Here is a 23,220-nt window from a genome sequence, read left to right as displayed (position 1 = left end):
TGGTACCTGCACTGACACCAACAAGCTCCATCCAGCCAGTCACAGCTGTCTGTGCTCCAGCTACGTTGGCCTCTGTGGTACCTGCACTGACATGCTGCATTCATTAGAGTGACCATTCCCAATCCTGTCTTTTTGACATACTGTGTTCACCTCCTTTGCTGCTAGCAAATACAAACGGCATAAGTGTCTTAGTGATGTTTGTTAGATATTTCTGTTAGTCTTTCCCTGTCTGCAGTGTTGGTTGTTCTGTTTTATTACTAATTATTTTGTTTATTACTAGCTATTGCTAATAATCTCTTGCCCAAATTATAATTTATAAATTAAACTTTGATAATTATGGATATGTAGGAGGAAAATTTGGAGTGCATAGAGTAGCAGTGTCTGAGTTTCAGGTACTGACTGGCGTATTACATTGTAACTCCACAGTTCAGGGGAGACTGCTTAAACACACCTCATGTGCTAGGTATACATGCCATTGAAACTTCTCTAAGACCTTATCTTTGCATTGTGGTTTTATTTTCATAGTATATGTGTGATTCATATTCAGCATATGTCTGAGTGCCAGTTAAAACCAAATGCAGTTATCTGTAACTTGGGAGAAACTACATTTGTGAACATAGCAGATAACAAACACAAACTATCTGATGGGTAACTTAGAACAACTTTGGAGTAGTAGAGGCAGGAAAGGACCAGCTGATAATGGGTATAAGCAGACTGTAGCCTGCAGTAACAGTCTACATTCATTGTGACCCAGGTGTGAGTCACCTCAGACACATGAAGAAGCATCCACTAGGAGAAACTCTTCCTCTATCACACCATTCAACTACTGGAAGTATTCATAATCATTTTTATGGTTAAACTCTATGTATCTTAGTACCTTTAGCTGCTACAAAAGCTTTGCTTCAAGGAAAACACACATACTTCCTACAGTTGAGGACCATAGGACCTGTTGAAGACTGCACCCACTTATATGGAAGTTTCACATGTCATAAAGATGAACCATTATGGATATTCAAAGGTGAATTTTTTCCATCTCAAGATCCAAGGAGGAGGACCTGGGATGGATAATGGAAGAAGCATAGGGAGAATCAATACTGGAATTATACAGATTAGTTAATTGGATATATAGTAGAACAGGAAATGAATGTCATTCTATTGTTGAGAAAATATAAAACAGAAGACCGTGGAGGAGATGGTTGTTAAGGAGTCTGGGAGATGTGGTAACACATCCTGAATGCTGGTTATAATTTAAAAGGGTTTTCATCATTTCTTTTGAACTTACCAGATCTATTTTCTTTTAATAGACAACCGGAAAGGGCAGTGTGTAGAATCCAGTCTCACCAAGCAAATGCTGATTTTTCTTTTAAGGTAGTACAGGAAAACCACTGAGCTAGTTAATGTAGGCACATAATTGACAGTTTCTGCCTTGTGTGGACTTCAGCAACAAGTCATTTAACTTTTCTACAGTTTAATGACTGTTAAAAAAAAAAGTAGGGGTTTTTAGGCCAGTGGAACTACTCAATGATATATATGATCATAGTGGCTTCACATTATACATGTCCCAAAGCCCCGGGTTATATAGCACCAAGATAACTAAGGTGAATGTATGATGTTGGAGTCATCAGGATGTGGCGTCTAGGTTCATCAGTCACTGTGAATGTCTCACTCTGATAACGGAGACGCGGGTAGAGGACTCATGTATGTGCCAGGTAAAGGACCTAGGGGAAACTCCCTGTCTACTTTCCATGGTCTCACTGTGAATTCAAAACCAGTCTGAAAAATGAAGTCTGTCTTTTAGAAGTAGAGATAGTACTTTTATGATTTAAGAATCAAAGAATTTATATACAGAAATATTTTCCCCAGTTCTAAGTTGTCATATATTGGTATTATGTAATTATTTTTCATTCAGAAGGGAAACAAACATCAACATAATGTAAAACATTGATAATCAGACTTTTTTTTTTTTAACTATTTTGAAATTTTGCTTGCTGATGAATGAAGGTTGTGATCTGTTACTATTTTAAATACAAGATTGTCCTCTGGTTCCCCCAGGGAGTATATTACCAAATTGGTGATGTCGTTTCTGTGATTGACGAGCAAGATGGGAAGCCATACTACGCTCAGATCAGGGGCTTTATTCAGGACCAGTATTGTGAGAAGAGTGCTGCGCTGACATGGCTCATCCCTACCCTCGCCAGCCCCAGAGACCAGTTTGATCCTGCTTCATACATAATCGGTAAGGTGCAGTATCTTACATTTGGTTAATTCTTCAATACATTATAAACGAATGTGCTAGTCTGTGAGAGCTGTCACATGGCAAAATGTCACAGACTGGGGCTTGAGCAACAGACTGTTCTGAAGGTCAGAAGTCAGCTCTGGGTGCTGGGACCATGAGCGTGGATGAGGCCTTGCTTCCTGGCTTGCAGATGGCTGTCTGATTGCTGCCTCCCATGGTCTTTGTTCTCTGTGTGCACACCGAGAGAGTGCTCCGTTGTCTCTTAGAAGGACACCAATCTTATCAGACAGGGGCTCACTATTTTTTTTAAGTTAAAATGCAATTATATTTTTTCCTTTTCTTCCTCTGATCCTCTTATGTACCCCACCCCATTCTTTCTCAAATTTATGGTTCTACTTCTGTTACTGTTAATTGTTTAATTATTGTATATATTAATGTATATTCTTACATTCATGAATACAACCTGCTGAGTCCTTTTTATATTACTTTATGCATACAACTTCAGGGCTGGTCACTTGGTAATAGATAACCAATTTGGAGATAGGGGTCGTCTTCGTTACTGTACTGTTGCTATGAGGAAACACCATGACCAATTCCCTCTCAGCATTTCTTAGTTGCCTGCAGTTCTTTATTTGGAATTGAGGGAGCCCACTCTTTTGCTATTATTTGCACGGGGTTACCCCTTTGTAATGGTCCCATCTGCAGCACATAACCATATAAACATAGACCATCAGCATGTGAAATTAGGTTTGGGAACAAAGTTCAATCCAGAATTTAAAAAGGCATAAATATCATTACGTACAAAAAGGAAAGAGCATTGTAAGAAATACAGGGACATTTTACATAGTTGATATTTGGATGTCATTTGTTACTATGGGCTAGAACAGTGTGTATTCACTAACGTGGGTAGAATGTGTTTGTATGACCCAAGAATAAACTGTATGAAAAGAACTACACAAGAGTCTAGGTTATATAGAGGACCTATAAAATTACTCAAAAACAATTTCTAAAAGAACTTTCCTAATTATTTCTAAAACCTATAAATTCTCAGTATACATCCTTCTGCACAGCATACATGATATCTTATTCTTTAAAAAAAATCGTTGATTGTAGAAATGGGATACTGTACTGGGTTGATCATTTCAAGGTATTCAAAACATAGAGTACAACTAAGTCTTGACAGACTCATAAAAAATGACCGGCTAATATAATTTTGAAAGTTCAGTCTCCTTCAGTTATTTTGTACTTTTATTTTTTTCTGAATTGGGCATGTGTTCATTTTGCATCCCAAAGGGAGTGACATTTCTCTTAGTGAGAACCCCGAGGACAGCTAACATCCCATGTTATTCTCATTCACTGTCAAGCTTGTCGGGTATGACCAAACAGTTGTCTGTGTTTGTAAGTATGGAACATCAGAGGCCATGATATTCTGAATCGTTTCTAGGCTCTTTTCTCACTCCTTTTCATGATCCTCCAAGTCCTGATGCTTCCCTGCCTAGAAGATGTCACATGGTGTTCAGGTCGGAGCACAAGCTCTGGACCAGACTACTGGATTCATAGGCCCCTCTCCCCCCTTGCCTGCTGGCTAAGGAACTTCACCAGTCCTTAATCCGTCTTTCCTGAGTGTGCCTAGATGTGAAATTGGAAAAAATAGAGCCCTGGGAGGAAGTTGTGAGGATTCGAAGTGTGGGTATATGTAAAGTACTTAGAACACTACAGGCCTTTCTTAAACTACATAGATACTCAATATTTTAGGACCCTTTCTCAGTTGAGCACTCTGGGAGGATGCTGTATTCCTTAGTCAGTTGAGTAGAGATAATGGAGTGTAACTTCAGAGAAACACATGTTCTGAGGCTAACATCAGGTAGGTCATACAAGAGCATTTCTTCTTAGTGTCTACGAATGCTAACATTTTATAAAGATGACACCTGTGTTCAAAACTGTATTTACTATTTCACCGGCTGCCCCTTAGGGCCAGAGGAAGATCTTCCAAGGAAGATGGAGTACCTGGAATTTGTCTGCCACGCGCCTTCTGAGTATTTCAAGTCAAGGTCATCACCATTTCCCACAGTTCCTACCCGACCAGAGAAGGGCTACATATGGACTCATGTTGGACCTACTCCTGCAATAACTATTAAGGAAACAGTTGCCAACCACTTGTAGTTACAAAACCAAACCTGGGGCATCCCTACTTAGCAGGTATAAAGCTTCAGTTTTAATCCTAGAACATACATACGTGTCCCAAAATAAAGCCAGACTTCCAGTTTTCTTATAACAAGATATGCCACACATTTTTCTGTTTTAAAACTTTTTTTCTTTAATTTTTTTAGATATGGTCTCATATGTAGCCCAGGTTGGCTTAACTTTGACATCCCCCTGCCTCATCCTCCTTGAGTGCTGAACTACAGGTGTTACACCATAGCTAGTTAATGCCAGATACTTCATGAAGTTCTGACATGGAAACATGACTTGAGAACAATTTTATACTACTACCCAGTAATTATATTACCTTGCTTAGTACCTGTTGCTTAGAAAATCACAGGGTGAAAAAAGAATGAATTGAAGTAAAATGCTAAATTTAATGTGTATTTTCCCAGGCAAAGTCGCAGATTCCAGGGATATCATTATAAACATGTAGTGTCTATTTTTCCTCATAATTTATTTCTAGGAACTCATAAAATGAATTATATTTTTATAGGCACAAAACATTCTTAGATTTTTTTTCTTTCTTCCTTTTTTTTAAACCCAGGATCTCACTATGCAGTCCTGGCTGTCCTGAACTCATTCTATAGACCAGACTGGCATTGGACTCGAGATCTGCCTGCTTCTGCCTTCCAAGTGTTGGGACTAACGGTGTACACCACCATGCCAGGCTTAAGTTTCAGATTTCTGATCAAGAACTAAACCAAAATGTGGCCAGTATGTCTTACAAACCCAGTCTTTTTCCTTCTGTAGAAGCAGACCTTGCTGCTTTAGTCCTACAGAAGGCAGCTGGTGGGTGACTGATTAGCCCTGGCTCTTTACACTTTCATCCCATGCCTTTGCCTGTCAGCATCAGCTGCTTCTGTGAGACTGCTTCAGCCAGGCCTTTGATCTATCTGCATACAGTACAGACATCCCCTCCTTCTACTGAGGCAGCAGCTTCTGTGAAGGTGGCCTGGCTGTTGCTAAGACAGGGACTGGTGACTGGCTATCTCAAAAGTGACTGAAAGTTTTAGTTTTGATAGTCAAAAGACTCAAACTCAAACCATGAGCTGAGAGCTTGGATGGTGTGCTTTTGGCTTGGGAAACCCTGTCATATAGGCTTCAAGTGCAGTTTGGTCACATGATGGCGGGAAGTGGGCCTCTGTCCTGATCTATCCAGACAGACATTTTTAGCTGTAGGAATTTATGAGAATTTCACATGATCTTAATGATTTTCATCAGAACTCTTTTACTCTTTTTCTTTAGTCCCAAGGTTGGGGAAAAGCATCTTCGTGCTTATATAAGGTAATAAAGTTCATTGTAAATATTATTGGAAAAGATTTTTTAAACACTAATATTCCAGTTTTTGATTGAAAATTATTTTCACCATGGGTTTATTTTGGATTTTAAAATTTAACTTAAACTACTTAAAAAGGAAATGGGATGCTTCCCCCAAGATGGTGTTAAATAGAAACATCAATCTTTTGGTTACATGATTCACCTTACAGTGAAGAATAACATAGTCCTACCTAGGGAGTTCACAGGATTTAGTTTAAATGGTGACCCTGGGCCCACTGACTTAGGGGAGACAACTCTGGGAGTCTGCTGTCCTACAAGGCACAGCAGATTTCATATATGCTGTGAACCAAAACCACAACCCTAATACTAGAACTGGAGAAACTGAGGGAGGACGTATTAGAGTTTAAAAGAAAAACTGCAGGGCAGGCAAGCTGTAAACTGCGGCAGCATCCAAAAGGAAGAGACAGAAAGTTTTCTGAGACCTGGCAGCCAGTTAGTTATCAAGACTGCAGACAGGCAGGCATTCTGCGTGTGTACCCAGCCACATGCAGTCTCACACACCTATATATTTTAATTTACTTCCTCTGTCTTCCTTTTCCAAAGCCAATTACTAGATATTAGAGATACTGTTTGTGTTGATCGTGGCATACTTTACAAGTTAGTTCACGGATTATGAGAATATCAAGATAAAATCAAAGATTCTGGACTGGGGGCTGGATCAAGAGCCTTATCAGGCTTTGGTTGAAGGGATTAAATTTATTTGAATTATGTGTAAATGTCATGTTCTGATTTTTTTTTTTTAAAAAAAGAAGGCAATAGAATGTATCTTTTTCCAAAACAGTCAAGAAGTTGCAAGGCATACAATCTGCCAAAAGCCAGAAAAACAGTAACTGGGCCTGTGAGTGCGGAGAAATGCTTCCCTCTAAGAGAATGAGCTCCACCACTGACGTAATTCATCCAGGACTTACTTGTCTGCACTGTTAACCTCAGATTGCCCTGAGCATTTAGCATTCTGTGATTTTATAGATTAACCAAATTTATTAAATTAAAATTTTTACATCATTTTTATAGTTACAACTTAGGGACAGACCATCAGAGCAAACAAACTAGAAAAATCAGAAGTACATTTATGCTAAAGTTACTTTCTGTCCAGTTCGAAACATGGTTCCACTTTGATTTTTTCTCTTCTTTGGATTTTGAAAGTTTTCATACCTTAAAAAGAAAGATGATATTAATGAATAATACTTTCTAATTACAAAATAAAGATAGTAGACTCTTTAAATAGCTTTATATTTTAAGAAATAAAAGGGAAATAACTTGGAAAATTATAGAGAAAATTAAAAATTTCTTAAAAATAATTTTTCCAAGTTTTAGTCTAGTAGAAAAAAGAAACTAAACAGTATATTAGGAGAAAATACAAATGACAAAAGCAATATGAAAATTATAACCTGTATAGTTTTATTCAAAGACAAGGAAATTGCTAAACAGTACATAGTATCTCTGCAGTCATATTGGCCATGGTTAGAACAGTGGGCACTGAGCTGTGGGAGGGTTTGAGATCTGGTATGTGTTCTGCAGTGCAGGACACACTAGACACTAGAGCAAGTTGGCAACGTATTCTCAAAGCCTTACAACTGTTAGTGCCCTATGATGCAGTGCTTCTGTCTTCACCTCGGTGAGCTCATGAAAGAAGGGCAAACACTTCAAGCTGCTTACAGAATAGCAGTGAGCACCTTGAGGTATGTAAATGTCAAAACATGGACACTGTCACAGAAATCTACTAAAAAACTGGCATTGAACACAACAAAGTGGCCACCTGCACAATGTATGTCACACAGTGTTTAAGATGAACAGATGGTTTAAAGGGGACAGTGGCCTACCAGCATAGGTAAAGCACTCTTACTTTAAAAATGTAAGTACACACAGTCACATGAGAGTAAGGAAATTTCTGTTTCCTACTCTTCCTTATCTTTGTTTTTTGGTATTTGTACAATAAAACCACATTGCTGATATATGTGCACTTCCCTCTAAAGAACAGCAAAGTTGAGCAAGAATTGAAGTATTTACTCTTAGACAAAACCAGGAACAAACTTTTTGAGTTATGTTGAATCACTAACATGGAAGGGTGGCTAGTCCACCATGAAAAGTAGCCAAAGTATAACCTTTCTATGGGTAAGAAAGATTCTAAGTAAACGTTGACACTACTAAACTGTAAATCATCTTAAGGACAAAACCAGCACACACACAAACACACACACATATATAACAGTGTATATATATATACACACACACGCACACACACATCATATAACTATATAAATAAATAATACACACACATATGTATTTGAGATATAGCCCTGCCTGTCCTGGAACTCAATATCTATACCAGGCCGGCCTCCACCTGCCTCTGTCTCTTAAGTGCTGGAATTAAAGGTACACCACCATGCTCATCTAGAACCAGTATATTTTTAATAAATATTATAAACTAAATCGAATTAATTACACCATTATTCATTGTCCTGTTCATTTTCTAAAATTAGTTCACTATACTATAACTCATAGACTAACACATTAATTAAGGAAAGTCTAAGTGCATAGTTACTACAATATCTTTTTTGGTTATGGGAATGATGATCCAGGGTCTCACATATCCCAGGCACATCCTCTGTCACTCATTTACAGCCCCAGTTCACCATATATAGCTTTAAATTAGCTTCCAAATTTAAAAAACATGTAAACAATTCAGAACTGAAGTGAACAACATGTTTCTTATGGTTACTTACAGCTCAGCAAATTCCTTCCCTTCGTCTTCACTAATGGATGGTCTTGTGTGGGCAAGCGCAGTCATTAAATGTGCCTGGCTAATAGCAAAACTGGTTTTGATTGGTCCAGGCTGGTTAAGGGATTCATCCTCCTTAAATAAAAAGCAGATTAAGCAGATGTCAACTTAGGAATTCAAGAGATAAAGTGGCAGTCCCAAAAGATAAAGTGGCAGTCCCCGTGTTATTTCTTGAAAAGTTTTTTCCTGTAAAGCATACATTTTCTCTCTTAAGACAATCACAGAGCAAGGACTGTCACTGGGCTGGGTCACTGTGCTTCAGCACTTTGCTTATAAATATGGCTCAGTTAAAACCCAAAGAAACATGTCAAAAAAGGAAAAGCAACTTGTAAAAGTTGTAAGAGGAAGGGAAAGGGCCATACTCCACTCTGGCTCCGGTATCGGCCTTTGATGATGCTAATATCTGCCCTCAGCTGGTCTCTCTGTTCCTGTGTAAGGTATTGGCAGCCTTCTTGGGAAGGTGTCCTGAACACAGGATGTGGTGTAAACAATGGGTCTTTCCCAGGAGCAGCAGGTAAATCCTGAGTCCCGGAGCTTGGTGCTGACAGACAGTGTGAGCTCTGCATGATGGGTAAAGACAGAAGAAAGAGATGGGAAAGAAGAGAGGGAAACAAAGAGCCATGTTCACTGAAGATAAAAAATGAAAACTTTGTTTTCTCTTTAAAATTTATTACTTAAAATATATTACACATGCATATACGTATTTTTATCAAATCCATCCCACTTCCTGGCCTCCCTCTCCTGCCATATTCCTTCACTTTCCCTTCCAAATTCATGTCTGCTTGATGCTGCTCAGTCTACTTGGTAGGAATACAGGCAGACTCTCAGAAGCTATATCCCTCAAACAATAACCTTAGGTAAGTTTATATTTTATTCACTAAAGTTAAGCAAGTTTAAAAGACAGTAAGTTCACTGATACCTATGGTGTAAGATCTCCATAGCAAAACAAACCACCATCCATAATATAAAGGTTTACTTTCTTTTACTATTTTGATACTCAAACTTATTACACTGATGGCAAGGACAGGTTCAAAATGAGCCTTACTCTTCAGTGTGCGTGTGCGTGTGTGCGCGCGTGTGTGTGTGTAAGCATGTGTGGAGGCCAGGAGTCAATGTGAGGTGTCTTTCTCAATTGCTTTGCACCTTATTTTTTGAGATAGACTCTGACCTGGAGCTCAGTGATGTCTAGACTGTCTGGCAGCAAACCTCAGTGATCCTCCTGTCTGTGCCTCCCCAGCCTGGGATTACGGATACATGGCACTGTCCAGCTATCTGTCTGTCTTGGGTCCTGGGAATCAGAGCTCAGGCCATGCCTCTGTCTGTGCCAAGCACTTCACTGTCAGAGATCTTCCTAGCTCTTTCTCTAGTCCCTAGAAAATAGTTATGCTAATGTTCCCAGGTATTTCTAGAGAGAAGTTAAAAAGTAGAAAACAGAAATTTATAAAAAATAAGACCTCAGAAAAGTAGGTATTTTTACTTTTTTTAGAAACATATATATATAATGTTACATATTAAAAATAGTAAGCCACTATTAATTTGAGTGAGCATATATTTTAACTAAAGAGAAAAACAATGATGTTGCCCATATTTAAATTGTCCTTGTTTGATACATGTTATTACTTCTTTTCATGCTTTCCATAAGAAGACTCACAAATAGGCATCATTTGTGGGTTTTATGAATTTTAGACATTATTGCAGCAAATTTCCTAATATCCAGAAGTACTTCATGACAATAAAGTTTATATTTAACATTAAATAGATCTTCTCACAGTAAAGAGGGTTTAAAATCACTCATGGGGAGAAAAACTCCCAAGTGACCACAAGAGGGAAGCACACCAGGTCCCTATGGAACCAGCCCCCTTGCTCCTGGCTCTTGTTGTAAAAGTTTAACAAAAACTAAAAATGACTGATTGGCGTAATTGAAAAAACAAAACTACCTTTATTGCAGACCAACCAACCATAGGCTATGTGGGGCAGGTTAGGAGACCCATCCCAGTCCAGTATCACATCAACCTAGAGCTTTATGTATCTGAGCCACACAAGGACACATGCACAAGGTACCAAGTCAGAAGAGGTTCCATTTCCAAGTTCTGATTCATATGAGCTTCCAAAGTAGAGCCGGTACATATTGAATTTTGATTCATCTGGAAGGATCTCAGACATCTCGAGAGAAACAAGGGATTGCTCTAAGCCACACTCTCCGTCTCCAGCTGAGTCGTTGGAACCACTGCTGTGGTTAAGAAAGACCATTGAAGACAGACTTAGGTCACTATCAGAGCTGGAGCCTCCATCCTAAATTACACAGAAAGAGTGCCAGTTGTAAGACTTAAATACTCCGTAACTAGAAACAGCAGCAGACATCACTCCACTGAGCAGAGTGGGAAGCTCGTACTTCTAAGGAAGCTCTTAATCCTCTGGACTGAGAGATGCACTGAAATTGTTTGTATGAGACAGGATGCTGTGTAGCCCACACCTGCCTTAGACCTGCTGTGTAGCTTAGGAGCACCTTGATTTTATGATTCTTAGGACTTCAGGTGCTTATGGCTGATTTCCCTGGTGCTGAGGGATGCATTCTGAGCTTTATGCATCTAGGTACTCTACATGCCCAGCCTTACACAGTACAAATGTCTCTGTTACCACAAAGGAGGTTTAACATGAAGAAAACCCACTGACTATCCCAATGACAACAAAACTAGAACTTAGAATCTAGGTTTTATTTCTTCATCTCTACCTTTCACTCATCTCTGTTTTTACTGTGAAATTTTATCAACCATATTAGAGTATATGTGTGTGTGTGTGTACACAATTGTAAAGCATTCAAATGAACTAAGGATTCAGAAAGAAGAAACGTGTACATTGGCGCTCCATCAAGCTGCCTTTCAGTGTCTCAGCTGCAGCAGCTCATGTCATCACCTGCCAAGGCCAAAGGCCAGGGTCCGCACATAAAAAGGCCCTGGTGTCTGTGTCTGTGTGTGTGTGTGTGTGTGTGTCTCTCTCTCTCTCTCTCTCTCTCCCCCCCTCCTTCTCCCTCTCCCTCCCCTCCCCCATCTCTCCCTCTCTCTTCCTCATCTCTTGTTCCCTATCACCTTGCTCATTCTGTCTGTCTCTCATGTCCCCACTCCAAGTTGGCCTTTCACTCTTCCCTCCTCTCCCAATAAATCTCTTGCCTGTGATCTGTTGCATGATCTAACTTGTGGCGTTTTTGGCTCCAGCCTGCCAAGGTACCTTTTGCCATTTTATTCTAATAGAAATCTTGGGGCTAGGGATGTAGCTTAGTCGTACAGAGTTTGTCTAGCATGTGTTAGGTCCTAGTTCAGTCCCTAGTACCATAAAAAGCAAAAATAAACAGCCACAACAATGGCTTGCTAAATAGCAAAGCTTGACTGTGGGGAGAAGTGCTGATTCTAACCCCCAGAGCCCGTGTAGAACCCTGGGGAACCACAGTGTGGGTCTGGCGTCAGTGCTGGCACTGAGACAGGTATGACCGAGATGCTCCCTGGACAGCAAGCCCACCAGGGTCAGCCCAGTGAGAGGCTCTGTCTCAGAAAGGGAGGGGTGCTTGAGGTGTGCCACCCCCGGCTGCTCATTGACTGCCATGTACACGGTCATCCCTGTGTCCTCCCTACACACTAGGAACTAGTTAACAAATTTAGGACTTGCAGAAATTTCCAACCAAAATCAGTGGAGGGAAATATATAGTAAAGCTTCTTAGAAAAATAGGCAAAGTCTATAATGTAAATTATCTACTGCAATAATTGGAAATAAAACGCCATCGTTAACAGAAAATGCTGATTCTAGGGCTGGGATATAGAAAACTCCAGCTAGATAAAGATCATCCTGTAGTTGGGAGTAAGATGGCTGAAGGACGACAGGATACGAGAGGGGCCTTGAGTCATGCAGAGACGCCACGAGTAGTACCCGTTACAAGCATAGCAGAGCTGAAAACCTGAGTTATTCTTCTACTTACACGAATTCACACTACTTCACTCTAAATAATCTTTCTAATACCAAATAGTTTGTTAATATTATGGTAATATTAGGGAAACAGATACCAAATCTTCATAATTAAAATTCTCTGCAAATCCCACATTCCAATTTTGGACTATTTACAACAGGCAAATGAAAGATTCTACATAGTCTATCAGTGAAGTGCTCTTTCCCTCAGTGACCGCCCGACAGCCTTCCCATGCCACTCACATGGAGCCCACTGGGCAGCAGCCGTCCCTGCAGGGCCTCCAGCTGTGCGTTGTACAGCAGAGCTTTCAGATCTGCTCCAGTGAAGGACTCAGTGACAGACGCCACGTGCTGAAGGTCCACGTCGTCTGCCAGAGCTAGAGACTTGCTGAGGACAGTTAAAATCTCAAGACGAGACACCTGAAGGAAGAAAAACTAACTTACTAAACACACAAAAAAATTAGCTGTTACTGTAAACTGTGATTCCCTAAGGCATTTTTCATGAATTGACATGTCTAACAAGCTAAGCTTTCCAAGCAGTTTGTACTAGAAGTAAATCATCTTTCTTAGAACTGGATCCCTAAAAGACATAGGTATAGCCTTTGCTACTTTGTGGGGGTTTTCTTCCACCTTTCTCTACCCTGTTAACCCCCTAACACTAGATAAAAGAAAAAAGGATAGAGAGGAAAGGGGGTGACTTCCCGCTGCTTAGGGGCACCAAGTTCCTTGGGGGCAAGTTTAATCTTCAATGACAGGATATCTAATTTCCTCCTCCTCCTCCACCTCTTCTTCTTCTCACATGACTATTTAACAAACTAACCAACAAACTCTCAGGGGCCCTAGCATTTATGTACCCTCTGAAAAGCCCCCAGAATTCCAAACATCACACAATTGTAGAAACTATCTGCAGCTGGCAAAACCACGCCCCTGCTAGAGCATGAGGCAAATCACAGCTGCTGTAACAATCTGAAGCAGCCCCACGTCCCCACGCTTGAGATTAAAATGAAAACATATTCCTATTTCTGTGTTTCTTAAAGAAACCCAAAAGCCAACATTTGTAACTATTCAATGTGAATACACGTACTGTGGTTGTCTCCTAGATTTGGACAAGTGTGCCAACACAGGAGAATCATTAAGAAACAAGCACACATGGCCTAAAGACTTTGACTTTTGGGCCATTCTCTTTCATTATTTATTACTTTCTACACTTGGGAGAAAGGATTGGCAGAGCAAGACAAGAAGAGTTGAACAGATTTCTCCATGTGACCTGGCCACATGCTCACTGGCCCACTTGCTTGATTCTGAACTGGAGGCTTCTTACAGTATATGGAGTGTGAGATCACAAAGGACACTTTTTAGGTTTCCTGATTTTCTCCTATAGATCTATACAGCCATTCCTGAAACAGGAGGGCACTGAAAGTACCACATCTGACCCAGTGTCTTGTATGCTTTGAGCAAACAGTGAACAAAGGCTTCACTTGCAAAGCTGTCTTCTTTTGTGTTTGTTGAGATACGGTTTCATTGTGTAGCCTTGGCTGTACTAGAACTCGCTCTGTAGATCAGGCTGGCCTCTACTTCACAGAGATCTGCCTGCCCTTGCTCCTGCCCCTGCCCCTACCCTTGTCTCCTGAGTATGGGGTTAAAGGCATGCACCACCACCACCACCACCTCCTCCACCACCTCCTCCACCACCTCCACCACCACCACCACCACCACCACCACCACCACCACCAAGCTTCAAAGCTATTCTCTAAGGACAAAGCTATCTTCTTAGGACAATTGGTACCACATGACCAAGTAAAGCTCACAAGCAAAGAGTGTGACATCAGCTAGAGGAGAGCATCTGTGGATGCTCCAGAATTTTGTCACCTGATCTGGAGGAGGGCAGTATACACATTTATCCAGTCGGCCAGGCCGCAACAGGGCAGGGTCGATCAAATCAGGACGACTAGTAGCAGCCAACACATAAACTCCTGAGGGAAAAAATACTTTTAGCATGATCATTTAGTAGTTTCTTTTCTATTGTGTTTTTGCATGAACAGTGATTTACCCTGTAAGCCTTCTACTCCGTCTAACTGTGTCAGCAACTGGTTGACTACTCGGTCTGTAACCCCTGTGTTGTCATGACCTCTTCGAGGAGCGATGGATTCAAACTCATCAAAGAAAAGAATGCAGGGCTTTGCAGCCTGTGCTCTGAGGGGGGAAAATTCTATATTTTATCAGGGCTCCAGAGTTTTCAAACTCTTCACACAGACACACACACACACACACGTGCGCACACACAGACACACACACATACGTGCACGCACACAGACACACACACACACACGATAGATAATATATAACATAACTGTGTGTGTACATAAACAAGTTACATGCAATTATCCTTATTTTCTGTATATTTAAATTTAAACTGAGTTTTCTGTTCATAACACTGCTACTTATTTTTATATTATTAATTCTCTGATAATTCATATATGCACACAATGTATTTGGTCATATTTGCCTCCCATCTTCCTCTCTAAATTGACTCTTGAGAGCTTAAATATTTGTTTGGAGATTCATACCTGTGGATAAGTAACAGACTAAAACTCAAATCATAGCCAATAGGTTATCATGGGTAGCCATTAGTATTTCTTAATTTGTGTGTGTGTTCTCTGGGACAACAGTAAGCTCTCTGAACCCCTGAGCAACTCTCCTGTGCATGGTGGCCATGTTTATGTGTGCTCAGTGGCTTCTGCTTCTAAGAATGCTGTTCAATTCTTCAACCTGTTCACAGACAGCAAGCTCAGTATTTTATATTGTTTTATAGGAACACTCCAAAAAAACTGGTATTATTAGATATATAATATTTGTAATTATAATGTTTCTTTTTTAATTTAGCCTTTCGTCAATATGTAGTCATGGACTTTAATATTAACCCCTCTTTGAGGCTCTATTTCTTAAATTGCACAGTAGATATTTATATAAACCTTTACCTTATTATTTTTTTACAAATTATATTCATATATTTACTATATATAATAAAATGTTTAGAAGAATATTACAAAGTAAATTTTTACTTTAAAAAAATTACCATAATTCTGTTGCCCTTGAATAATTATTTCAACTGTAAGTATTTTCTTGTGTATTAATATATTATCTTATGTACATTCAGTAATACAAGCATTAATCAAACTGGATAGATGGTATGTTGATTTCTAAGAGCTATGTTAGGAGCAGGGAAACAAGAACATAAAACTTAAAAAACATAAGGCATGTATCAGGAATAACTATTTGCTTCATGTAAGAATCTAATTTGAATGCAAAGTGTGGTGCTGTATACTTCTAATCCCAGCAATTGGGGCAGAAGGTCTGGGAGTTCAAGGTTCATCTGTCCCATAGACTGAGAGCTTGTCTCCAAAGAGAGAGAGAAGATCTACTCTGACCTTTCTTTGAACACTAATTAGGATTCTATTTTCAGGAATATTACTATTGTAAATACAAAATAATCTCCAAAATTTAGCATTTAAAATAGCCTAATTTTGGTAGTATTTGCTGAAATAAAACGCTTGCCCTTTGATTTGTTAATAATTCATATAAACCATAGGTTTTTAATACTGTTCTTCAAAAAATACGTCCAAAAGCAGGATTAGGAAGTGACAACAATCACTCATGAAAGCCACCTGATGAAGACATCTCGCACAGCTTGCTCACTGGCTCCGATGTATTTGCTGAGTAACTCTGGTCCCTAGAGGGTAAAATAAAATCAGAGAGATGAAGTTAATTATCAGCAAACAGGGCCTTGGGTTTTGATTAAGCATAATTCAGCACAGAACGTTTAAGATCCGATTGAGTGGATGGATGTCTCTTACATAAGAGGATGTACCTTACAAATGAACTGCACTGGGCTAAAGTGTCACAACTGGTCCCTGCCCTTAGTTTCCTTTGCCTGTAACACTGTCACAGATGTTCTCCTAGCCTGTGGCTTTATTTCCTTCCCATCTTTGTCAAAGCATCCCTCTTCTGAAGATCTCTGCCTGACATCACTGTGACTGTGACCTCCCCAGCTACCCCGTACCCCTTACTGTGTTTTCAGGTTGTGCTTCCTCCAGCCCAGTATCAGGGTGTCTGTTTACCATCTCTTTCTACTGTTAACTCTTTCGTTTGCTGTGTACCTAAAACCACGTTGGAGCTTGCATGCAGCAGGGAGGGTGAAGGGTAGCCAGCAAGGGACCATAAAACTGGCCTTTACTCCTGCAGGCCTCTTTTCCCTTAAATACACTTTGCTTTTTCTCTTATAAAACTCTATTCACAATGATGGTGATTTGCCTTAAACAAGAATATAAAAGCCACTGAGAAAGAGAGGTGGATCAGCATGGGATTCCTAACAGCTATAAACCAATTAATGCATCATTCTTCCCCCTAGCTTTCCAAATAGGAGATAACCCACGACTGAGAAACATAACTGGAACTAGCAAGGACTTGGGGGGGGGGTAAGGGGGGGAATGGGGGTTCCTGAAGGAGCTAAGCAGGATTTATCAGAAGACCCAGTGATTCTACTCACTATGTACCAAAAGAAATGAGAACATATGTCTACAGAAAACTTGCACATGGATATTATTTATAACATTATTCATAAGAGCCTCGTGGTAGAATACTGTGGTGGTACCTCAGTGGGTGCAGGCACCTGCCACAAAGCCTGGCAACTTGAATTTTGTCTGTGGAACCACATGGTGCACAAAAGAACCAACTCCTACAGGTTGTCCCATGACATGCTTGCTGTGGCACGTGAGTGCCCACCCATACACATAAACATGAACGCAGAATAAACAATTTCATGTTAAAAACATGTAGTAAAGCCCAAAGGTGAAACAACCCAAGTGTTCCCAGGAACAGTGAATGTCTAAGTAAAGCGTGGCCCAGGTAAGCAATGGAACGCACTTCTGCCACAAAAGGGATGAAGGTATTAACACACACAACTAGAAGCATACTGAGTAGAAGAAGCTAGACACGGAGGGGCACATATGGCCTGATTTCTAGCATACAAAATCCACAGACACAGAAGTAATGGCTGCTAAGGAATGAGAAGAGAGGGCACAAAAACAGAATCCAAGAGCTTTCAGAATGGGAGGGAGAAGGCTTGGAGCTTTGTGAGTGCACTACAGTGCCAATGACCTCGACACTCAAATGGCTAAGTGGATGTTACATAAGTTTGACTCAGTTAAAAACACAAGGGAGGAAGGCAGGTGCATACATACCTTAATACTAATAAAATTCATTCCACTCTCTCTCGCAACTACCCCAGCAAGTAAAGTTTTTCCTGTCCCAGGAGGACCGTAAAGCAGTATTCCCGTCCGCTGTCGTATGGGTAAGTTTGCAAATAATTCTGGGTACTGAAAAATAGTAAAAGTATGGCAAAGAGCAAAAATCTAAACAGAGACTGCACGGACACAGTGTACAGAAAGTATCTGGATGCTGATAACTGCCACCTCCCTTTATTAATAAGAACACAGAAGCAGAAAAGGAAACCCTTATTGGAAATAACGGAGTCCAAGGAATGCATGTGTACAAAGGAAGCATGTGTCGTGTCAGGGCATCAGAACGTCCTTCTGCTTCACTGAGTTTTGTTTTGTTTTGTTGGTAGGAAAGCTGGGCAAGGCACAGCCACTGAGCTATAGAGAACTAAACCAGTCTTCCTTTTTAAAGTGTGATAAAGGTACTGTTAGGAAAACAGAGGCCAAATGTCCAGTCTTCCAGCAAGCATACTACAGCTTGTATGGTTAAATTCTGATAGCTGATACATTCAAGTACTGCATCAAAGAGACACAGAGGAAGCACATGTTATGGTTATAGACAGTCATGCCTCTCCCTGCTAAACGAGTGATTAATTCTTTTTAAATTACCAGCTTTTTAAATAACCAGCTGCCCAGAGCACAAAATCCCATCTGACATTAACTAAATATCAGCTACAATCAGCAGTATCCTTGCCTCTTCTCTTGAGCAAGCCTCTGCGAGTTATCTAGTGACGAAATTCCAACCTCGCTTCTACATTCTACATACACTAACTGGAGAGGCCTCCAGATATTTGGGTATTGATGCCTGGTGCCCAGACTCCTCATTTGAGGTCATGATGTTGCTGGCTAGTAATTCTATGGCAATTTCTCTTCCCATAGGCGTGAACCTAAGGTTCTGTGCTGTACTCAACACATCCCAGGCCCTGACAACAAGAGTTGCTGACCACCACAAGCAACCCAAAATCCTTAATCATTTCCATACTTTGCATGACTCCTGGATCTCACACAACTGCCCTCATTTCTCAGTCTTCCTGATTCAACACACTGTGCCCTAGACTCTACCTGCAGCCCTTATCTTCCCATTGACCTAGCTCATACTACCTGTCAACTCTGCCTTTCTAGGACAAGTTCCAGAGTCCAAAAGTCTGCATATTCCACCTGTCCTACACCATTCCTACCTGCTACTGTTGAAATCTCAGCAGATGGATCACTGTGCTTTAGCAAATCTGAGCGACTTAAGCAAAACAGAGTTAAGATATTCATGCCAAAATGGATTTACATTTACAAGCCAAGAAAATACCAAAATCGTGTTTTGTTTGATAATTCGGTAAATACTTGTCAATCGATTGGAAACTGGATGAGCTAATATATAAAGCCGTAGCCAATGGTTCAGGGTTTCTCCTGGCCATCAGTACTCTGTTCATGTGTGTCCATGTGTTTTATCTTACCTTGGCTGGTAACTGGATAGTATCCATGAGTATCTGCCGAACTTCATGTAACCCACCAATCGTGTCCCAGCCCAGGTCTCTAGGTTTATGTAGGTTGACATTTCGCAGAGAAGCAGGAAGAAATCCATGGAGAGCCTTTTGGAAGTCTGATGTTGTTAAAGTCAATTCTGTTTAAAAATAAACAAAAGTGCTTTTTCTTTCTTTTTTTTTTTTTCCAAAATTTTAGATGAGATCTCACTAGGTAGCCCTAGCTAGCCTCAAAGTCAAAGAGATCAGCGTGCCTCTGCCTCTGCCTCCTGGGTGATGGGATTAAAGGCATGTACCTCCAAGACCAATTCATTTTTAAAATATGTTGTCATATTGGCTGGAAATGCCAGACTCCTACACAAATATCCTATGAAGCCAAATGTATACAATCCTTGCTGTGCTCTGACTATTCCCACAAGAGAAAGAAGGGCAGGGTTGCACACATACCTTCCCGGGTGGAGCCAGGCTGGCGAGACAGAGAAGAGTGTATGGCTCGGTCCACGAGAACCGTAAGGTCTCGGGCCACAAAGGCTTCTGTCTCCTTAGCTATGCGCTGCAGATCCACGTCCGGGGACTCGCTTATGTCACAGCCCAGCTTATGCTTCACAACACTATGCAGAATTTCACATCTCTGTTCCTTAAGAAAAAACACAAAATTCAGATTATTAATTTCTCAAGAGTACATTTCACGAGTTATATGTCACTTAGCAATGGGAATATAATCAGAGAAAAGCCTCACCAGGCAATTTTATCGTTATGTGAACATCACAGAATGCATTTATACAAGTTAGGGTTGTATAGACTTCTAGGCACCCACACTACATGGTGCAGTCTTGTCTAAAATTATACTTCAAGCATTTCTCAGTAAATTTTCAAAAACAACCACACTGATACAAGACTACCATTTCTTTCTCCAATAAGGAGTATTTTAAGTAACATTCTGATTCTTAAGAGGTTTTTTGTTTGTTTTTGTTGCTATAACATTTCTAAAAACATATTCAATAACCAATATGTAGGATAGTTTTATGTCAACTTTATACAAGCTAGAGTCATCAGAGAGGAAGGAACCTTGGGCAAGAAAACACCTCCATAATAACATCAAGCTGTCAAGAAGCCTGTAGGGCATTCTCTTACTTAGTGATGAATGTGGGAGGACCCAGCCCATTCTAGGTGCTGCCATCCCTGGGTTGGTGGTCCTGGTTGTATAAGAAAGCAAGCTGAGCAGTCACGTGCAAGTCATGGGAACAAGCCAATAAACAGCACCCTCCCTGGTCTGCGTACCAGCTCAGGCCTGCAGGTCCTCGGCTTGTGAGTTCCTGCTGTCACTACTTTGTATGGAACTGAGTGAGATTAACCCTTTCCTCCTCAAGTTGCTTTAGGTCATGGTGCTTTATCACAACAGCAGTGACCTTAATAAGACAGCCAATATCACTGCTGAGTACTGAACCCAGGGCCCTTGCACATACTAGGCAAGCTTTTATCACCAAGCCGCTGTGACACAGAGTAACAGGGCAATACTCCTGCTTTCTCAATAACAGGTAAAGGGCAAAGAGTCTCAATAGTTAAGGTAGAACTAGGCAAGAATCTTAAACAAAATTCTTACGTGTCTCCAGTGTGCTTCTCAGTCTGAGAATCCTTCCCCTGCTCATGGTCACCAAATGCTTGGTGAGCATCACGTCCCAGAGGGAGTCATCAAATTGTTAAAAGATGTCTCGTTTTCATTTCATCCTCATTTAGAAAAAATACTAACTTTAAGAAAGCCATGTCCTTAGCAAGTACATAACATTTTAGATGATTATAAATTATAATCTGTGCTCTCAAACTGCACTTGTTGCCCTTAAATATCTACACAATCTCCTAGAAGCAGCAACTATAAAAATAAAAGCAGTTCCTAAGGAAAGGAATATTTGTGATAACCTTTCTGAGTAGTGACTTACCTGACTGGGAGGCTGGATGTGCTGCATGCACTGAAACATGTGGGTTCCTTGAGCAGATACAAGTGAAGGGTGGAGCGAGTGCTGGAGCTGGCTCGTGGCAACGAGCGCGACCAAACTTCCCATAGAAACAAGCTCTTTGATAATACCGTGCAAAGCTAAAATGATGTAAAATAGCATAAAGCTCAGGGGAAAAAAATCATGACAATTTAAACCTGCATATTTATTAAAATGCTAATAACTTAACTTCAAGCTATAAGATGGAACAGCTCCATGGTTAAAACCCAGTCACTGATGGTGAGTGAAACAGAAGTGTAGGAGGTCCTGTAAACTCAGAACATGTCTACTGAGGTTCCGTACTCCTGGATCTTATAAGGTAAATGAATCCAAAATGTCTATTTTTTTGACATCTTAGAAGTGAATATTCTAGAAGGATGGTAAATGTCCATACTATCATGGTTATTAACAGAACAGGCTGTGTTTCTAACACTTCCTGGATAATCTCTTTCTATTCAAGGCTTAGCAAAGTTTAGCTGAGGAGATTAGAACTGAAATAAGCATTAGTAATTTATCTGAGTCCTGATCCAGAGAGCTGCAGCCTTCCTGTGAGATCAACTCTAGTTAATCTAACGGAAGCTACTCTTGCTATATTTTGGTTGACTTCAGCTCTCCAGACTCATGAGGCAATCCTGTGAGTCCTTGAAGCCCTCCCTCCCCACCAGGTCTGTCTTCACACTGTAAGCTACAGTCAGAGGCATATTCCTCCACATGGTATAATCTCTTGTGCCTCAGCGCCTCTCCCTGTGAACTGTACATCTTTTGCTGCCTGTTAATTTTCACCTTTCCATTAAAACTCGGTTCAGTTACCAGCATCTCTGGAAGCCTTCCGGCAACCCTTGTAGCCCACCACACTATCTTTTAGGTTAGATGCTCATTCCTCTAAGACCATGCGTCTTGCCGCCTTCAAGTTGGCCCACATACTTGTCACTTTCCGTTTACTCACTTATGAAACCAGGAGATACCTCATGAACTCTCAGGGCACACCCTCTCCCAGAAACTGCATCCTACAGAGAAGCCACCATTATTACCGCTATTCTGCACTGAAGTTGCTTCCTTTCCTCTCCTGGACTTTGAGAAGGCTGAATACAAAGATGTATTCAACCAGTACCTGCCAATGAACCAGAAGCGAGAGGAAGTCTGTAACAGAACAGCTTCCAGAAGTGATGTAGAGTGAGAAGGCCAGTCATGAAGTCAGGGGATGTCTCTGTTCTTGCTCTGCCATTTCCTAACACAGAGCTGGAGAAGGCTACCATGCACCCAAAGGAACACACAATAGGCATATACCTTATTCCCTTAAAGTGGAAGACTTAGGGCCAGCGAGATGGCTCAGCAGGTAAAGCCATGTGCCACCAAGCCTGGCAATCTTAGGCCAATCTCCAGGACCCACATGGTGGAAGGAGAGAAGAGACTCCTGAAAAAGGTCCTCTGACCTCCATCTGTTCACCCAGGCATTACAGCCGCCACCCCCAGCAAATGGACAAGTAATAAATAAATAAAACTAATTAAAAACGTAAAAAATCGATTCACCATTAAAATGAAAAATATTGACTGACAAATGTAAAAGCTCCCAACCCAGTGGAGGACCATTACCATGTGCAAGCCGCTGGCTCTGCACCACTTCAGGGCTGTGCTCATGCTCTGGGACACTTGGCAGTCCAGCAATGAGGTCCAGGTCATCCAGCAGAACAACAGATGGCTGCCTCCAGGCCGCCTCCGAGAAAGCCACCTCGAGGGCTTTTTGTATGCTTTCAAGCCTTTTTCCTAGACACAGAAAATGTGGGTTCAATGTTATTTCAAGGGTGGGAAGTTTAGGCTCCTCTTGAAAGCACTAGAAGAACTCAATATTAATCTGTAAAACTTAAACCCATGTTTTATTAATACACCAATCAAAAACTTTTGATACTCCTAAGTTGCCAAGGACTCAAAATGCCAAACTGTACCACAAAGGAGAATATGCTACTGT

At 40.7% G+C, this 23,220-nt stretch overlaps 2 protein-coding genes across 2 annotated transcripts; one reads left to right on the top strand and one right to left on the bottom strand.

Moving 5' to 3' along the window:
- Positions 1 to 1,980: 1,980 nt before the first annotated feature.
- Positions 1,981 to 4,523, top strand: LOC114616284 (GATA zinc finger domain-containing protein 1-like). The gene is made up of 2 exons (XM_028761775.1): positions 1,981 to 2,236; positions 4,209 to 4,523. Exons 1-2 carry the CDS (start codon positions 1,996 to 1,998, stop codon positions 4,397 to 4,399), a joined length of 432 nt encoding a protein of 143 aa, XP_028617608.1. The 5' UTR covers positions 1,981 to 1,995; the 3' UTR covers positions 4,400 to 4,523.
- A 2,206-nt stretch (positions 4,524 to 6,729) lies between these two features.
- Positions 6,730 to 23,018, bottom strand: LOC114616283 (peroxisome biogenesis factor 1-like; the record flags this gene model as incomplete). Its single annotated transcript, XM_028761774.1, has 13 exons — positions 6,730 to 6,931; positions 8,503 to 8,633; positions 8,921 to 9,118; positions 10,620 to 10,850; positions 12,756 to 12,932; positions 14,382 to 14,485; positions 14,563 to 14,705; positions 16,178 to 16,242; positions 17,753 to 17,887; positions 19,237 to 19,403; positions 19,711 to 19,900; positions 21,201 to 21,355; positions 22,848 to 23,018. Coding segments are annotated over 13 exons (1,952 nt in total), but the record flags the coding sequence as incomplete, so codon positions are not given.
- Positions 23,019 to 23,220: the final 202 nt, after the last annotated feature.

This window comes from Grammomys surdaster, unplaced genomic scaffold (assembly GCF_004785775.1).
Source record: "Grammomys surdaster isolate TR1022 unplaced genomic scaffold, NIH_TR_1.0 314544, whole genome shotgun sequence".
In the NCBI taxonomy this organism is placed as follows: domain Eukaryota; kingdom Metazoa; phylum Chordata; class Mammalia; order Rodentia; family Muridae; genus Grammomys; species Grammomys surdaster.
This window is presented reverse-complemented; position numbering and strand designations above follow the sequence as displayed.

Excerpts from the sequence above, each read along its gene's own strand:
- LOC114616284 (XM_028761775.1), top strand. The coding sequence starts at position 1,996 with ATGAAGGTTGTGATCTGTTACTATTTTAAATACAAGATTGTCCTCTGG. Across the intron at positions 2,237-4,208 it reads TCCTGCTTCATACATAATCG|GGCCAGAGGAAGATCTTCCA; the intron begins GTAAGGTGCAGT and ends GCTGCCCCTTAG.